The 14669-nt window shown below is 62.6% G+C and overlaps 1 protein-coding gene across 1 annotated transcript in view; it reads right to left on the reverse strand.

Moving 5' to 3' along the window:
* The window catches only part of SLC6A3 (solute carrier family 6 member 3), a 61219-nt gene that overhangs the window by 16069 nt on the left and 30481 nt on the right, over positions 1–14669 (reverse strand). Inside the window, exons 7-13 of the mRNA XM_006140123.2 lie at positions 13950–14053; positions 13108–13232; positions 7024–7136; positions 5986–6114; positions 5464–5563; positions 3036–3136; positions 692–859 (exon numbers count right to left, since the gene is read on the reverse strand). Coding sequence (XP_006140185.1) covers positions 692–859; positions 3036–3136; positions 5464–5563; positions 5986–6114; positions 7024–7136; positions 13108–13232; positions 13950–14053 — 840 coding nt within the window. The remainder of the gene's footprint in view (positions 1–691; positions 860–3035; positions 3137–5463; positions 5564–5985; positions 6115–7023; positions 7137–13107; positions 13233–13949; positions 14054–14669) is intronic.

A 14669-nucleotide genomic window follows, 5' to 3' on the forward strand; every position in this document is an offset into this window, starting at 1 on the left:
TGGGCATGGACACCAGCACACGAGCACACAGACATGTAGATGCACAGAGACATACGTGGGCATGGGCACCAGCACACGAGCACACAGACATGTAGATGCACAGAGACATACGTGGGCATGGGCACCAGCACACAAGCACACAGACATGTAGACGCACAGAGACATACATGGGCATGGACACCAGCACACGAGCACACAGACATGTAGACGCACAGACACACATGTGGACACGGGCACCAGCACATGAACACAGACATGTAGACAGACACACGTATAGACATGGGCACCAGCACACGAACACAGACATGTAGATGCACAGACACACGTGAGCCTATACACAGAAACACACACAGACACGCTGCAATGGCCCAGGTCCTGTGCTGAAACCCCATCGAGGGGGCATCGGGATGCAGCAGGTGAGCCTATGGGTCTCTGCCCGCCAAGGGGCCCAGGGAGGAGGGGGCCAGGCCCTCGGGTTCCTGCTGGGTCGCCTAGCCTCCGGGCTGTGAAGACAGTCAGCACTGGTCACCGTGCCCTGTTAGGGCAGCCCACGCCCACACGTGGACACTTGGACGTACCAACACAGACACGTGGGCATAGACACACACATGAGCACGCACACGCGCTTGCACCCCCACTCCAGCCTCGGCCTGCTGCTTGGACCTGGGCGAGGCCCCGGGCCAGCACCCACCTCTCGGAAGGAGCCGGGCAGACTGCAGAGTTTGTAGGCCGCGTAGAGTGGCACTGTGGCCATGGAGGAGGTGGCGATGGCCCAGCCCAGCATGTTGGCCCAGTCGGGGAAGGTGTAGGTGCCGTAGTGGGGCGGTCTGAAGGTCACCACGCTGACCACAGCCACGAACTGAAACCAATGAGACCGGGCCAGGGTCAGGTGGCGCCCGCTGCGTGGTGTGATGGGGCCAACACTCCCCTGATGCCCCGGCCAGGCCGCAGGAGGCGCCCCAGCATCGTCCTGCTGCTGAGACCAATTCCTCCTGAGACCTGTGGACCTGTTGGCCCCTCTGCCCTCTGTGCCCGCCCACGCCTCCTCTGCCCTCTGTGCCCGCCCACGCCTCCTCTGCCCTCTGTGCCCGCCCACCCCTCCTCTGCCCTCTGTGCCCGCCCACCCGTCCTCTGGGAGCCCTGTGGGAGCCGCTCTCAGGGCCGGCCGTTCTCGGAGAGCTCCCTTGAGGCAGCCCGGTCACTCACTGAGGAGCACGTGCTGCACACCCAGCCCTGCCCTGTGTCTGCGTGTGCACCGCAACCACATGCGTGCAAGCCCGGGGGTCTTCCCATGGGACAAAGGGGCACCTGAACCTGGGTCAGGGTGAGGCTCACAGTGCAAGCTCCCTAGCTCCCAGAAAAGTAGCTGTCCACTGTTCTGGGCAGAGGGCACGTCTGGGCACACGTCTCACTCTGCCTGGACACGCGTGCTGCCGCGGCGTGTGCCTCGTGCCGCTTGCCTCCACGCCGGACGGCACACCTCTCAGACAGGCTGTCCAGCAGGCCCGGCCCTGTGTGCGGGCTGACCCGGTCTGGCCCGGTTCGCCTTTCAGGAGTGTTTACTGAAGGCAGAAGGAGCCCGTCTGGGAAACGCATCCCTCCCCGACTGACATCCACATTGGCGCAGGCACGCACGCCTGAGAGTGTGGAAGTGATTCTGCTGCTAGAATCATGGGCGTGGGCCCTAAGGCTAAGAACACGATGGGTAAAGTGCCAGGGCTGTCACACTGGGGTCGCGCTGGCCACTGGCCATCAGTGGCTCTGTCTGGAGCACACGCAGGCTGCAGACAGAGGTCGAGGCTGGGCTGACTCCCGGAAGTGCGCTTTCCCCTCTGATGAAGGCCTGCCCAGGAGTCCGTGGGCCCGCCCTGAGAGTCTACAGGCCTGCCTGGGAGTCCGTGGGCCCGCCCTGAGAGTCCACAGGCCTGCCTGGGAGTCTGTGGGTCCGCCCTACGAGTCCACAGGCCTGCCTGGGAGCACCAGGAGTCCGTAGTCCGCTCACTAGTGGACATGGATCTGCCTGGGGGCAGCTCCTCCCACACGTGAGCCTGAGCAGCAACCCGGAGTTGGTGCCGTGGCTGGGGTCCGAAGGTGGGCCCCGCTTTCCTCTGCACGTCAGCAGGGCTGCGTCCCATCCCAGGGCTGCTTGGCAGGCGGACAGCCTTCGGGGGTGGGGCTGGACTCGGTTCTGGTGTAATTCCACACAGGTGTCCACGGCCCGGGACAGCTGTCTCCTCTCCTTCCTACTCTGTCCACCCAGGGCCTGCCAACATGGAGGTGCTCTGTCCCTCACGGGTGCCTGCTGGGCTGGGTCAGGGCCAAACAGGTGCAGGGCCAGCCTTGGGCGGGCTGATGGGTCTGGCTCCAGCCCCCAACCCTGTCCCTGGCGTGTTCCGTGTGACCATGGGCCCAGGAGGTGCTGTGTCTGTGAGCAGCTCAGGGGGCTTGGCCTGGGCCTGGCCAGTCCTCGCACGGCTGACCGAGGCCGTTCATCCTGCCCAGCCAGTCCTTCTGGCTCTGTGAACCTCTGAGTCTGCAGCGTGGCCATCTAAGTCACAGGTGCGCTGTGTTCGGTGATCTTGCCCTACCGAGCCAGGAGGCCAGGCTGGGCTGCGGAGCCCTAGCTGGCCACCCTGATGACAAAGCTGAGTACGGAGCAGCGTGAGCCAGGCCTGCTGGTGAACCCTCGGGTGGAAGGGGCCAAGGGACCCTGTTGTTTCCCTGTCCTCAGACTTCTGGCACGTGCCCTCTGCCCCGGAGGTCCACACTGCACCTCTGCCCCCATAGACCGAGTGGGAGGACGCTGGTCATCTGCAGCCTCTCTGTTGCTCAGTGAGGCCCTTGTGACCACCAGGGCTCATGAAGGTTTGGGGGAAGGTGGACGCAGCCAGCCTGGAGGCTCCCGCAATGGCACTGGGGCCCCGCCTGCACACGAGTACACCCCCCCCCATCCCGTGGCCGATGCGAGGAATCAGGTGGACCAGCACCCCTCCCCACCCCGGGGCCGACATGGCTGACATGGCCGATGCCCTCACCAGCAGGAAGCAGGGGCTGACCAGCTTCCAGCACAACCGCCAGTACAGGCTGGGCCGGCGCCCGGCCCTCTGCTTGATGTCGTCGCTGAACTGCCCGACGCCTGCGGGAAAGCAGTACGGTGGGCCTGGGACAAGCCGCAGCCCGCCCCCAGCTCAGCTGCACGCAGCCTCTGCCCGGTGGCTGCGCTGACCAGCAGGAGCCCATGCCAGTGCGCACGGCAGACCCACACACCCTGCCCCACCGTCTCGGTCCTTGCCCTCCACGGCTGCCTCTGCTGCCCTTCGGAGCTACTCGAGAAGTCATTTTGTTACTTTTTTTTTGTTTTTTTTTAGAGATTTTCACTGTAGGGCGCGTGCGCTCGCCAGACAGACAGAGAGACATAGAGACAGAAAGCGAGAAATCACCCCCCAGGGGGGATGGTCACGCCGCAATCCCTTCTCCTCCATTCTCCTCTCGGGATCTTGGGCACGCACGCACACGTGCCTAGCATGAGTTTAAGCCACCGGGTCCAGGACTCAAACTACGGTTGACTACATGGCCACACGGCCACCACTGGCCACACGGCACGCTCCCAGGCCCAGGGCTCCGCCGTTACTTTCTGTCCCTGCAGTCGTGCTCCCGGGATGTGGAGTCTGAGTCTGAAGCCTTCCCCTGCCCAGGCTGCCCAGCGCACCGTGTGCACGAGCACTACCCGCAAAAGCTCTTCCTAGAAACTCAATCAACTGGCATTCTCTCCCCAGAGCAAGGTCCAGCGACCTTAGAAATGTTTTCTTGCAGCGGAATTATCTGACTCCGCTCAGGAACCGAAGGCGAGATTTTAGGAGGTCCGTCCCAGCGCCCTCGTGCGCCGCTTCCAGGGAGGCTCCACTCAGAGCCCTCCCTCCCCACCAGAACTCGGACATGAGGCAGGGACCCAGGAGGCCATGGGCAGGGGGCTGAGGGCAGAGGTGAGGGCGTGCTTGCCTGGCCCTCACCCCACAGGTCTGTGGCCCACAGGGATGTCAGTGTGCCGCCAGGCTGGCATTTCTGACGCGCTCATCGGCGGGCATACCTGGGCAGCCCCTGGCACAGTGGGTAAGCCCTGTGTGTGGGGCCGGACCCCACACTGCCGACCTCGGCTCAAATCCTTGCCTGGCCTGCCCTGAGGGAGAAGAGATGGGGGAAGGGCTGAGGACTGAGAAAGGACAGACAGACAAAAGCGGGGCCAGGCGGATTTGGCAGCGGCCCCAGCCATCCGGTGCTCACTCATCCAGGAGAGGCAAAGCCGTGTTCAGCTGTGGGCACCTCGCAGCTCCACAGCCCATCCCGCCTCTCTGCTGGCTCGGGCTCCTTCAGCCTAAGGCCCAGCAGTGTCTCTTCTAGAGCGGTCCATGCCCTGCAGCGGTATCTAAGCCTGCCCACTCCAAGGCCTCCCTGCAAATCCCAGCTTTGTGGCTTCAAACGCACGCCCCAGATCCCAAGGCCTGGAGAAATGAGGACAAAAGGTGGCAGCTTGACCACACCCCACGGAGTGCTTTCTGTCTCCCCCAGAGTACAGGCCCTCCGGCAATAGAGAGAGGGCATTTGGCTTTACTTTGATGAGAGGGGCAGGGTGACTTTTGGGGAGCCACAGGGGCTCCACTTGTGGAGGGGTCACCACTTAAAGGGGTGGACAGCCCTGCTGTCGGGGCCCAACGGGAGCACAGAGTTCTCTGTCTCCCCTGTCTGCAGGAGAAAAGTACATGCTTGGGAAGAGTGTTAGAATAGAGCAAAGCTGTCAAAGCCAGGGTGGTCTTCTGGGTCCTCCTTGCCAGGGCCCCGAGCAGGGGGAAGACCTGTGAGTGGCTGAGCTGGGAGCCGGGTGGGGCAGCATCAGCACTCTGCAGCCTCTGTAGGACGGCACTTACAGAGTAAGGGCACTGACCGGGGTCCAGGCTGGCACATGGCCCGTTTGCAGAGGAGGAGTCAAGGACCAAGTGGTGTCTGGGCAGGTCAGCAGGCTGGGAGGGCATGCCTGTCTGCAGCTGGGGCTTCTGTGCTGTTCAGAACACACTTGGCAGGCCCTGGACGCAGAGCCATCCCCAGGGCAGCAGAGACGTGGCCCGCTGATGACGACGGCACCATCGGCCTGGAATGCAGTGCGAGCCCGCGGTGCCACCGCCTTCCCACACCAAGCCAATAACGTCTGCCTGACCACGGGCTGAGGCTGGGACGCGGTCGGCTGTGACTGGCAGCTGGATGCGCCCATGGTCCGCTCAGGAGCACCCTGATGCCCACCCCAAGGGCTGTGAGCTATCCTCCCGCATGCACCTGCATCTCTGACCCATGCCTGGGGTTCTGGGGCCCGCAGGCAGAGGTCTGTGCTGGCCCAGCGAGCAGACCCTGCTGGGTCCCTGCAAGGCCAGGGTGGCCTCTCCAAAGCTTTGGTAAAACTCCGCCCAGCCTTACCGTAGAACCAGGCCACCCCAATGGCTTCGACGAACACCCCGAAGAGGATGGACGTGCCAGCCGCAAAGTGGTCTAGCAGCGTGAAGACGTAGATGCCGCCCTGGAAGAGAGGCCACTCTGGGCTCCAGTGCAGCACACCTTGGCTATGGTGTGTTCTGGACAGAGGAGGGCGTGGGCCACTCTGGTCAGAGGCCTGGCCCCGCGCCTGCCACACAGAAGTGAAGCAGCCTCTCCCCTCCAGGTGCTGGGTCACCAAGAGGTGGGACCACCCAGACGCTGGGCCTGCTGCCTCCCCTGGAAGAGGGTACCTCCACCCCATCCCCGGACAGTCCTCTGCGCCCCGGCCCAGCCCCAAAAGGAAGGGGAAGGCGACCGGGTCCAGGCGCTGTCCAGGTGCTGAAGCAACCTGAGCCGGCCCAGACTGGCTGTGCATGTGGTCAGTGGGGCGGCATGCGGATGCTGCTTCCCTGGGCTCGTCCAGCCTGCCCGTGCATGCGAGGCGAACTCTGGCGGCCTACGTACGTTGGTGACACAGAAGAGGGACAGGAGGAAGGTGGCCAGGACGACGGAGAGCGTGAAGAGCTCGCGGTGCCGGCGCAGCAGCTGGAACTCGTCGACGAGCCCCGTGATCACCGACTCCATGCCGCCCATCTGCACCACAGACAGGCAGGCCACGTGTGACCAGGCACCTGGCTGCACCCAGGCACAGAGCACCCAGGAAAGCACGACCCTGCACAGCTTCTCTGGGGACGCAGCTCTGGGTGCACAGAGTCGGCAGGTGACCCCCTGGCCCCAGTGCCGCTGGCAGGAAGAGTGCTGTGTGGCCGAGGGTGCCCTGCCATGCCGCAGGTGGGCACGTCAGGGAGGCGAAGCCGTGGCCGGGACAGCGTCTCTTCATGCCAGAGACAGGCCGTGCCTGGCCCGGTCACTAGCCGTGTCCTCCCTGACCTTTGGGCTGACCCCACAATGGCATGGGCAAGCGGCCCTGGCACCTCTGAGGGACCTCAGCCCACCTTGGTGGGGACCACCTTCTCCCGTAAAGCTGTTAGGGGACGCATGATCCCAGCTGCAGGAAGGTGAGACCTGGGCCCCCCTGTGGGCCATGACCCAGTGGGGAGAGCCAGGCGGAGGGGCAGAGATCCATCGCAAACAGGTCCTCAGCTCCCTGTGCCTCCTGCGGGCGTGCCCGCTGGCACAGAACAGCCATGGGGGGAGGAAGCTGGGTAAGCCTGCAGGCCGGGCCCACTGCACCAGCTGGTGCCCCCACGGGCAGGTACGTGGGAGGCTAGGCCATGACGGGCCATCCACAGGGCATCCCGGAAATGCGTCCCCTCTGGGGGGCTCGGGAAGGCCCCGCTGCTCTGAGCCACGTGTCTGGGGTGGGCGTGCTGGTGCTCCCCTGAGCAGAAATAAGAACGCCAGCTCCATCTCTGGCTGGCAAGGGCCCTCGAGTAACTGGCCTGCTGGCGTCCCGCAGGGTGCGCTGAGCAGTGCAGGCCCAGGGGGCAGGGCTCTGCCGGGCGCAGTCCAGGCCCCCGAGCAGCCGAGGCTGGTACTCACGGCGCTGTCGATGCCCAGGGTGAGCAGCATGATGAAGAAGACTACAGCCCAGGCCGAGGACAGCGGGAGGGTCGCAATCGCCTCAGGGTAGATGATGAAGATCAGGCCTGGCCCTGCAAGCAGAGTGCCCGGCCGCTGTCACACTCCTGTCACACTTGTCCCCTGCACAGCCGGGACAGGCGTGGCAGGACACCTCCGGGATGCTGCCACAGAGCAGCCCCAGCCCTGCACCCGGGAAAGGGCCCTGGGCCCCGCGGCTGGGTGCCCTCCACTGCCCGCCACCTCGCCTCAGCTGATGCCTGTGCACAGCAGGGGAGGGGGACGAGGCCGGCCGCACCGGGCACCACGCGATGCGCTCTGCGGGCAGGGGCTGCGTGGAGACCCAGGCCAGGGGGGTTCCTGGTGCAGGGAAAGGCAGGACAGGGGCCCGCGGTGTGCGCCTGCAGTCCCAGCGACTCGGGAGGCTCGAGGCCGGTGGGCTATGCAGTGAGACCTCAGAGAAGGCTGGGTGTGGCCACACTGGATTCCTGAGAGGCTGAAGCAGGGAAAGCATGACCCCAACGCTACCTAATGGGGGACAGTCGGAGGTGGGGACAGCCCAGGGCCTGGAGGGGCTCTCACAGCGGCCCTTCTCCTTCCTCCTGCAGATCCCTGGTCGTCTCCTCGGTCATGCGCCCTGTATCACGTGATGTACACATGTGCACACACACACACGGGAACACACACAGATGCACACATAGGCACATGCACATGAGCACATGCATACCATGCACAAATGCATGCGTAAACACACACTCACACTCTTTGGTAGCCTAACTTGTAAATTCCACAGGATTTCGTGGCTATGTTCCTGACCTGTCTTCTGGGTCCACGAAGAGCTGAAACACCCACCCCTTGGGGGCTGGTGTGGCCTGCAACTGCCCTGGCCGAGGCACTGCATGTAGGCACAGCGATGGCCCAGCTCGCCAGCCCAGCAACAGGCTCCTATAGCCCACACCGAGGGGTCCGTCAGCTGGGGTCCTTGGGCCCTGGGGCCCGGGGGCCGGGCAACCCCAACGGCCCCCAGTGTACTCGTAGCCCACAAAGAAAGAAAGAAAGCTGTCGCATTGAGCCATTGAGACTGAGGGGCTGTTTGTTACTGCAGTACCGCACAGCTGCCCTGACGGAGGGGCTGTTTGTTACTGCAGTACTGCACAGCTGTCCTGACGGAGGGGCTGTTTGTTACTGCAGTACTGCACAGCTGTCCTGACGGAGGGGCTGTTTGTTACTGCAGTACTGCACAGCTGTCCTGACGGAGGGGCTGTTTGTTACTGCAGTACTGCACAGCTGTCCTGACGGAGGGGCTGTTTGTTACTGCAGTACTGCACAGCTGTCCTGACGGAGGGGCTGTTTGTTACTGCAGTACTGCACAGCTGTCCTGACGGAGGGGCTGTTTGTTACTGCAGTACTGCACAGCTGTCCTGACGGAGGGGCTGTTTGTTACTGCAGTACTGCACAGCTGTCCTGACGGAGGGGCTGTTTGTTACTGCAGTACTGCACAGCTGTCCTGACGGAGGGGCTGTTTGTTACTGCAGTACTGCACAGCTGTCCTGACGGAGGGGCTGTTTGTTACTGCAGTACTGCACAGCTGTCCTGACGGAGGGGCTGTTTGTTACTGCAGTACTGCACAGCTGTCCTGACGGAGGGGCTGTTTGTTACTGCAGTACTGCACAGCTGTCCTGACGGAGGGGCTGTTTGTTACTGCAGTACTGCACAGCTGTCCTGACGGAGGGGCTGTTTGTTACTGCAGTACTGCACAGCTGTCCTGACGGAGGGGCTGTTTGTTACTGCAGTACTGCACAGCTGTCCTGACGGAGGGGCTGTTTGTTACTGCAGTACTGCACAGCTGTCCTGACGGAGGGGCTGTTTGTTACTGCAGTACTGCACAGCTGTCCTGACGGAGGGGCTGTTTGTTACTGCAGTACTGCACAGCTGTCCTGACGGAGGGGCTGTTTGTTACTGCAGTACTGCACAGCTGTCCTGACGGAGGGGCTGTTTGTTACTGCAGTACTGCACAGCTGTCCTGACGGAGGGGCTGTTTGTTACTGCAGTACTGCACAGCTGTCCTGACGGAGGGGCTGTTTGTTACTGCAGTACTGCACAGCTGTCCTGACGGAGGGGCTGTTTGTTACTGCAGTACTGCACAGCTGTCCTGACGGAGGGGCTGTTTGTTACTGCAGTACTGCACAGCTGTCCTGACGGAGGGGCTGTTTGTTACTGCAGTACTGCACAGCTGTCCTGACGGAGGGGCTGTTTGTTACTGCAGTACTGCACAGCTGTCCTGACGGAGGGGCTGTTTGTTACTGCAGTACTGCACAGCTGTCCTGACGGAGGGGCTGTTTGTTACTGCAGTACTGCACAGCTGTCCTGACGGAGGGGCTGTTTGTTACTGCAGTACTGCACAGCTGTCCTGACGGAGGGGCTGTTTGTTACTGCAGTACTGCACAGCTGTCCTGACGGAGGGGCTGTTTGTTACTGCAGTACTGCACAGCTGTCCTGACGGAGGGGCTGTTTGTTACTGCAGTACTGCACAGCTGTCCTGACGGAGGGGCTGTTTGTTACTGCAGTACTGCACAGCTGTCCTGACGGAGGGGCTGTTTGTTACTGCAGTACTGCACAGCTGTCCTGACGGAGGGGCTGTTTGTTACTGCAGTACTGCACAGCTGTCCTGACGGAGGGGCTGTTTGTTACTGCAGTACTGCACAGCTGTCCTGACGGAGGGGCTGTTTGTTACTGCAGTACTGCACAGCTGTCCTGACGGAGGGGCTGTTTGTTACTGCAGTACTGCACAGCTGTCCTGACGGAGGGGCTGTTTGTTACTGCAGTACTGCACAGCTGTCCTGACGGAGGGGCTGTTTGTTACTGCAGTACTGCACAGCTGTCCTGACGGAGGGGCTGTTTGTTACTGCAGTACTGCACAGCTGTCCTGACGGAGGGGCTGTTTGTTACTGCAGTACTGCACAGCTGTCCTGACGGAGGGGCTGTTTGTTACTGCAGTACTGCACAGCTGTCCTGACGGAGGGGCTGTTTGTTACTGCAGTACTGCACAGCTGTCCTGACGGAGGGGCTGTTTGTTACTGCAGTACTGCACAGCTGTCCTGACGGAGGGGCTGTTTGTTACTGCAGTACTGCACAGCTGTCCTGACGGAGGGGCTGTTTGTTACTGCAGTACTGCACAGCTGTCCTGACGGAGGGGCTGTTTGTTACTGCAGTACTGCACAGCTGTCCTGACGGAGGGGCTGTTTGTTACTGCAGTACTGCACAGCTGTCCTGACGGAGGGGCTGTTTGTTACTGCAGTACTGCACAGCTGTCCTGACGGAGGGGCTGTTTGTTACTGCAGTACTGCACAGCTGTCCTGACGGAGGGGCTGTTTGTTACTGCAGTACTGCACAGCTGTCCTGACGGAGGGGCTGTTTGTTACTGCAGTACTGCACAGCTGTCCTGACGGAGGGGCTGTTTGTTACTGCAGTACTGCACAGCTGTCCTGACGGAGGGGCTGTTTGTTACTGCAGTACTGCACAGCTGTCCTGACGGAGGGGCTGTTTGTTACTGCAGTACTGCACAGCTGTCCTGACGGAGGGGCTGTTTGTTACTGCAGTACTGCACAGCTGTCCTGACGGAGGGGCTGTTTGTTACTGCAGTACTGCACAGCTGTCCTGACGGAGGGGCTGTTTGTTACTGCAGTACTGCACAGCTGTCCTGACGGAGGGGCTGTTTGTTACTGCAGTACTGCACAGCTGTCCTGACGGAGGGGCTGTTTGTTACTGCAGTACTGCACAGCTGTCCTGACGGAGGGGCTGTTTGTTACTGCAGTACTGCACAGCTGTCCTGACGGAGGGGCTGTTTGTTACTGCAGTACTGCACAGCTGTCCTGACGGAGGGGCTGTTTGTTACTGCAGTACTGCACAGCTGTCCTGACGGAGGGGCTGTTTGTTACTGCAGTACTGCACAGCTGTCCTGACGGAGGGGCTGTTACTGCAGTACTGCACAGCTGTCCTGACTGAAACAGTGTCTGAGGTGGAGGGACAAAAAGAAATCTGCTGCCCTGTTATCCCAAGAAGCAAAGGGTATGCCAGGCTGAACGTGGCTTGGAACTGTCCTGGCCACAGCTCCTCTGGGATCCCTGCACGCTTCTCCCTGGTTGGGTGTGGGTCAGGGCCGTGGCAGACACCAGGCAAGACTCAACACATCTGGTCTCCAACGACCCCAGAGAAGGCGTCCCACGAGTAAGTGGCAGTTGCCTGTGTTCGTGGCTAACATGTTGGCCAGGCCAGGCACGAACTGGTGACCTTCCTGCCTCAGGCCCCCACGCTGCCATGGGACTGTAGGTCCACGCCATCACTATGCTGAGGGTGGGTGGGGACTCGAACCCAGGCCCCTGTGTGGCTCCAGCCTGTGGAGCACGGTGGTTTAGCTGCACCGATCACCATGGCCGGGGCGCCCATCTTCCTAAGCAACCACATAAAGGCCAGGGCCATCTGTCATGTCTCAGGGCCCTGCTGTCAGCCACACAGTGGGTCACACTGGGTTCTGACCCGGTTCTGACCCACTCCCTCTGGTTGCCAAGGGCCTGATGGACAGGCTGGGTTTCTGGTGCGGGCGGGGTAGGCTCACAGGGACGCTCGAAAGGTTACACTGCAAAGCCCTGGACCCGTGACGACAGCCGGCAGCTCAGGTGAGCAGAATGCCAACACCCTGCCTTCTCCCCTGTGCCGAGCCAGCACGGCTTCCTGAGATTTAGGGCTCTGCGTGACATTTACTTTGCGCGCCTTGAAGTGCATAGGAGACGTTCACCTTCACCTTCAGGGGCTAATCGAGGTGTCTGCAAGCTATGGCTGTTTATCATAATAAAGGGCAAAAAGAAAAGCGGACCTGCATAAATGCAGTGTGTAAATCCCACCCCAGTTTATCTGCACCCCTGACTCATGCCTTTATTGGAGTTTTTCTAGCAGGAGGAATGTGGGCTTAGGAAACGCCTCTGAGCCCTCAGGCTGGCACCCTCGCTTTCGCTGCCGCTCCGTGGGGCCTCCTGGGTCCCCAAGCTGCCCTGTGCCTGCAGAGTGAGTGCACCAGTGCTCAGCACCCCAAGAAAGGTGGGACCGCCTAGGCCAGCCCTGCCTTGGCCCCGGGGAGGCAATGTCAGCCCATTGCTCCCTCAACCCCTCCCTGAGCCCCAGAGGCAAGGCAGGAGCTACTGGGCCCTAAGAGCCGTCACTGCTGGAGAAGTAGCCCCTGCAGAGGGAGCCTGAGGGACATGGTGGGGACAGGACGCAGGGCGGGTAGTGCCTGAGCCCAAGGCGGCCAGCCTTCTGTGAACCAGCCTGAGGGCGCAGAGGGCTTCCACCGGCTGACGAGGTGGGGAGCTCGTCAGAGCCCTCCGAGCTCTGGAGCCCTGGGATGTCCCGACCTGGGGCGGCACATGCTGCGGTTTTCTCCTGATCTGGCTGGCACCGAGGCCCAGGGCCCTTGTGTGGCTGTGTCTGTCCTGCCTCCTGGCTCTGTGCTGACCGGCCCAGCCCTCCCCTCTCCCAGCCCGAGCTAGGCTGACCTCCGGGTGGGCGAAGACCTGGTGAAGACCGGGGAGCTGGAGGGTGGCTTAGCAGTGGAGACAGCTCCGAAACTGGGGAATCGGGCTATCCGAGACTGGCTGTCCCAAGTCCGGCCTGGCCATCCGTGGGCTCTGACGTCTGCTGGAAAAGGCCTGGAGCAGACTAACTGCTGACCTCAGGGGTCACCCTGCTTCCTCTGCGGGCCAACTGAGGCCAGACCTCCCTGGGCCTGCCGTCCCCTGCCTGGAGCCGGTCCTCCCTCCCACAGTAACCTCCTCTAGGGCTCATGGGTGGCCAGCCCTGCAGGGTTCTCTGCGGGAGTGCTGCTGTCGCCCCAGGGTGGGGCCAGGGGGTGAGAGTGGGGGAGCTGGGGCGGGGCCAGTCATTGCGCTGTCCAGACTAGTGCTCAGGCCGCTCTGAGGCCTGCCCCGTCGCCCTCTGGTTTTCAGAGAGCCCCTTGCGGGCCGTGGTGGTGGACCACAGGGAGGGCCTCACCGTCCTTGGCCACGTCTCCGATGGGCACACTGTGCTTCTGTGCCATGTAGCCCAGGAAAGAGAAGACGACGAAGCCCGAGGAGAAGCTGGTCAGGGAGTTGATGGCGGTGGTGACAAGGGCGTCTCTGCAAGGACAGGGCGGACGGGGCTGCGACTTCCATCCCCCATTTGCTTCTGCGGGAGGGGCAGGGCCTCGGGCCACCCCTGTACCAGGCGGAGGCCGACCACAGGCACCTGGACGCCCTGGCTGTTTTCTAACTCGTCCCACTTTGGGATGTGAGCAGGGGCTGGGAAGGTCGCGGAGAGCAAGGCTCCGCCTAGACCCGCTTCTGCTGCCGAGGTTTGGGGTCCAGCATGTCATTGGATCCCCTTGAGCGGGCAGCACTGGCTGAGCCCTGCTCGGGCCTGGTGGCCTGAATGTCCTCCTGCGGCCCAGGGGTGCTCCTCCAGGGGGGTGCTCCGTCCGGGGCAGGTGGGACGCATTCTCTCATGTGTGGCTTTGGGGTGGAGGGACCCTGGGCAAGGGAGGACAGGGACTGACCGAAACGGGGAGGAGGGCAGGCCCTGGGTGGAGGGGGCTGGCACGGCTGGGCTTCCGGGGGAACCTGGCCCCTCTGCAGTCTGAAAGGCTCCTGGCGGGGACAGCCTTCACATTCGTTGCCTTCCTCGAAGCCAGAGAGGGGCTGTGGCTGGGACCTGCTGTTTTCTCCTCCTTTAAAGGCCGTGGCCCACAGGTGCATAAGCCGCCATCGTTCTGCCCGCACCCAGGGCGCGGCATCGCCGGAGCTGAGGCCCACGCCCGTGGCCCATGCCGGCAGCCCCGCCGGCCCAGAGGGGCCTACCTGTAGCAGTTGTTCGTGAACGCGTTGTAGCTGGAGAAGGCAATCAGCACCCCGAAGCCCACGCCCAGGGAGAAGCACACCTGGGTAGCAGCGTCTATCCAGACCTGCAGGGCACAGGGCAGAGATAGCACCAGAGATGGGCGGTTGGGCGGTCGGAGGTGGTGCGGAAGAGTAGGTGAGCCGGAGGCAAGGTGCAAGTGACCCCCTCCCGCTCCCCTCCTCCCACCTGGGGACGGCCTCCAGCTAGGACAGCGAGAGCTGTGAGGAGCAGTCCCTTCAGTTTGAAACGCCATGTCACCATCTACATGGGACTCATGGCAGAGGCGACACAGAGAGACCCACCCTACCATGGCCTGAGTGGTGTGGCGAAGGGGGCCACCCTGCCTTTACTGTGCTCTGGGTCTCAGCAAGGCTGCGATCTGGGAGAGGGGACCTGGGAGAGGGGACCTGGGAGAGGGGACCTGGGAGTGGAGACCTGGCAGAGGGGACCTGGGAGTGGGGACCTGGGAGTGGGGACCTGGGAGTGGAGACCTGGGAGAGGGGACCTGGGAGTGGGGACCTGGGAGGAGCACGCGGGGAGAGGGGACCTGGGAGTGGAGACCTGGCAGAGGGGACCTGGGAGTGGGGACCTGGGAGTGGGGACCTGGGAGTGGAGACCTGGGAGAGGGGACCTGGGAGTGGGGACCTGGGAGAGGGGACCTGGGAGTGGGGACCTGGGAG

Source organism: Tupaia chinensis, unplaced genomic scaffold (genome assembly GCF_000334495.1).
Source record: "Tupaia chinensis unplaced genomic scaffold, TupChi_1.0 Scaffold000020_1, whole genome shotgun sequence".
Lineage (NCBI taxonomy): Eukaryota > Metazoa > Chordata > Mammalia > Scandentia > Tupaiidae > Tupaia > Tupaia belangeri.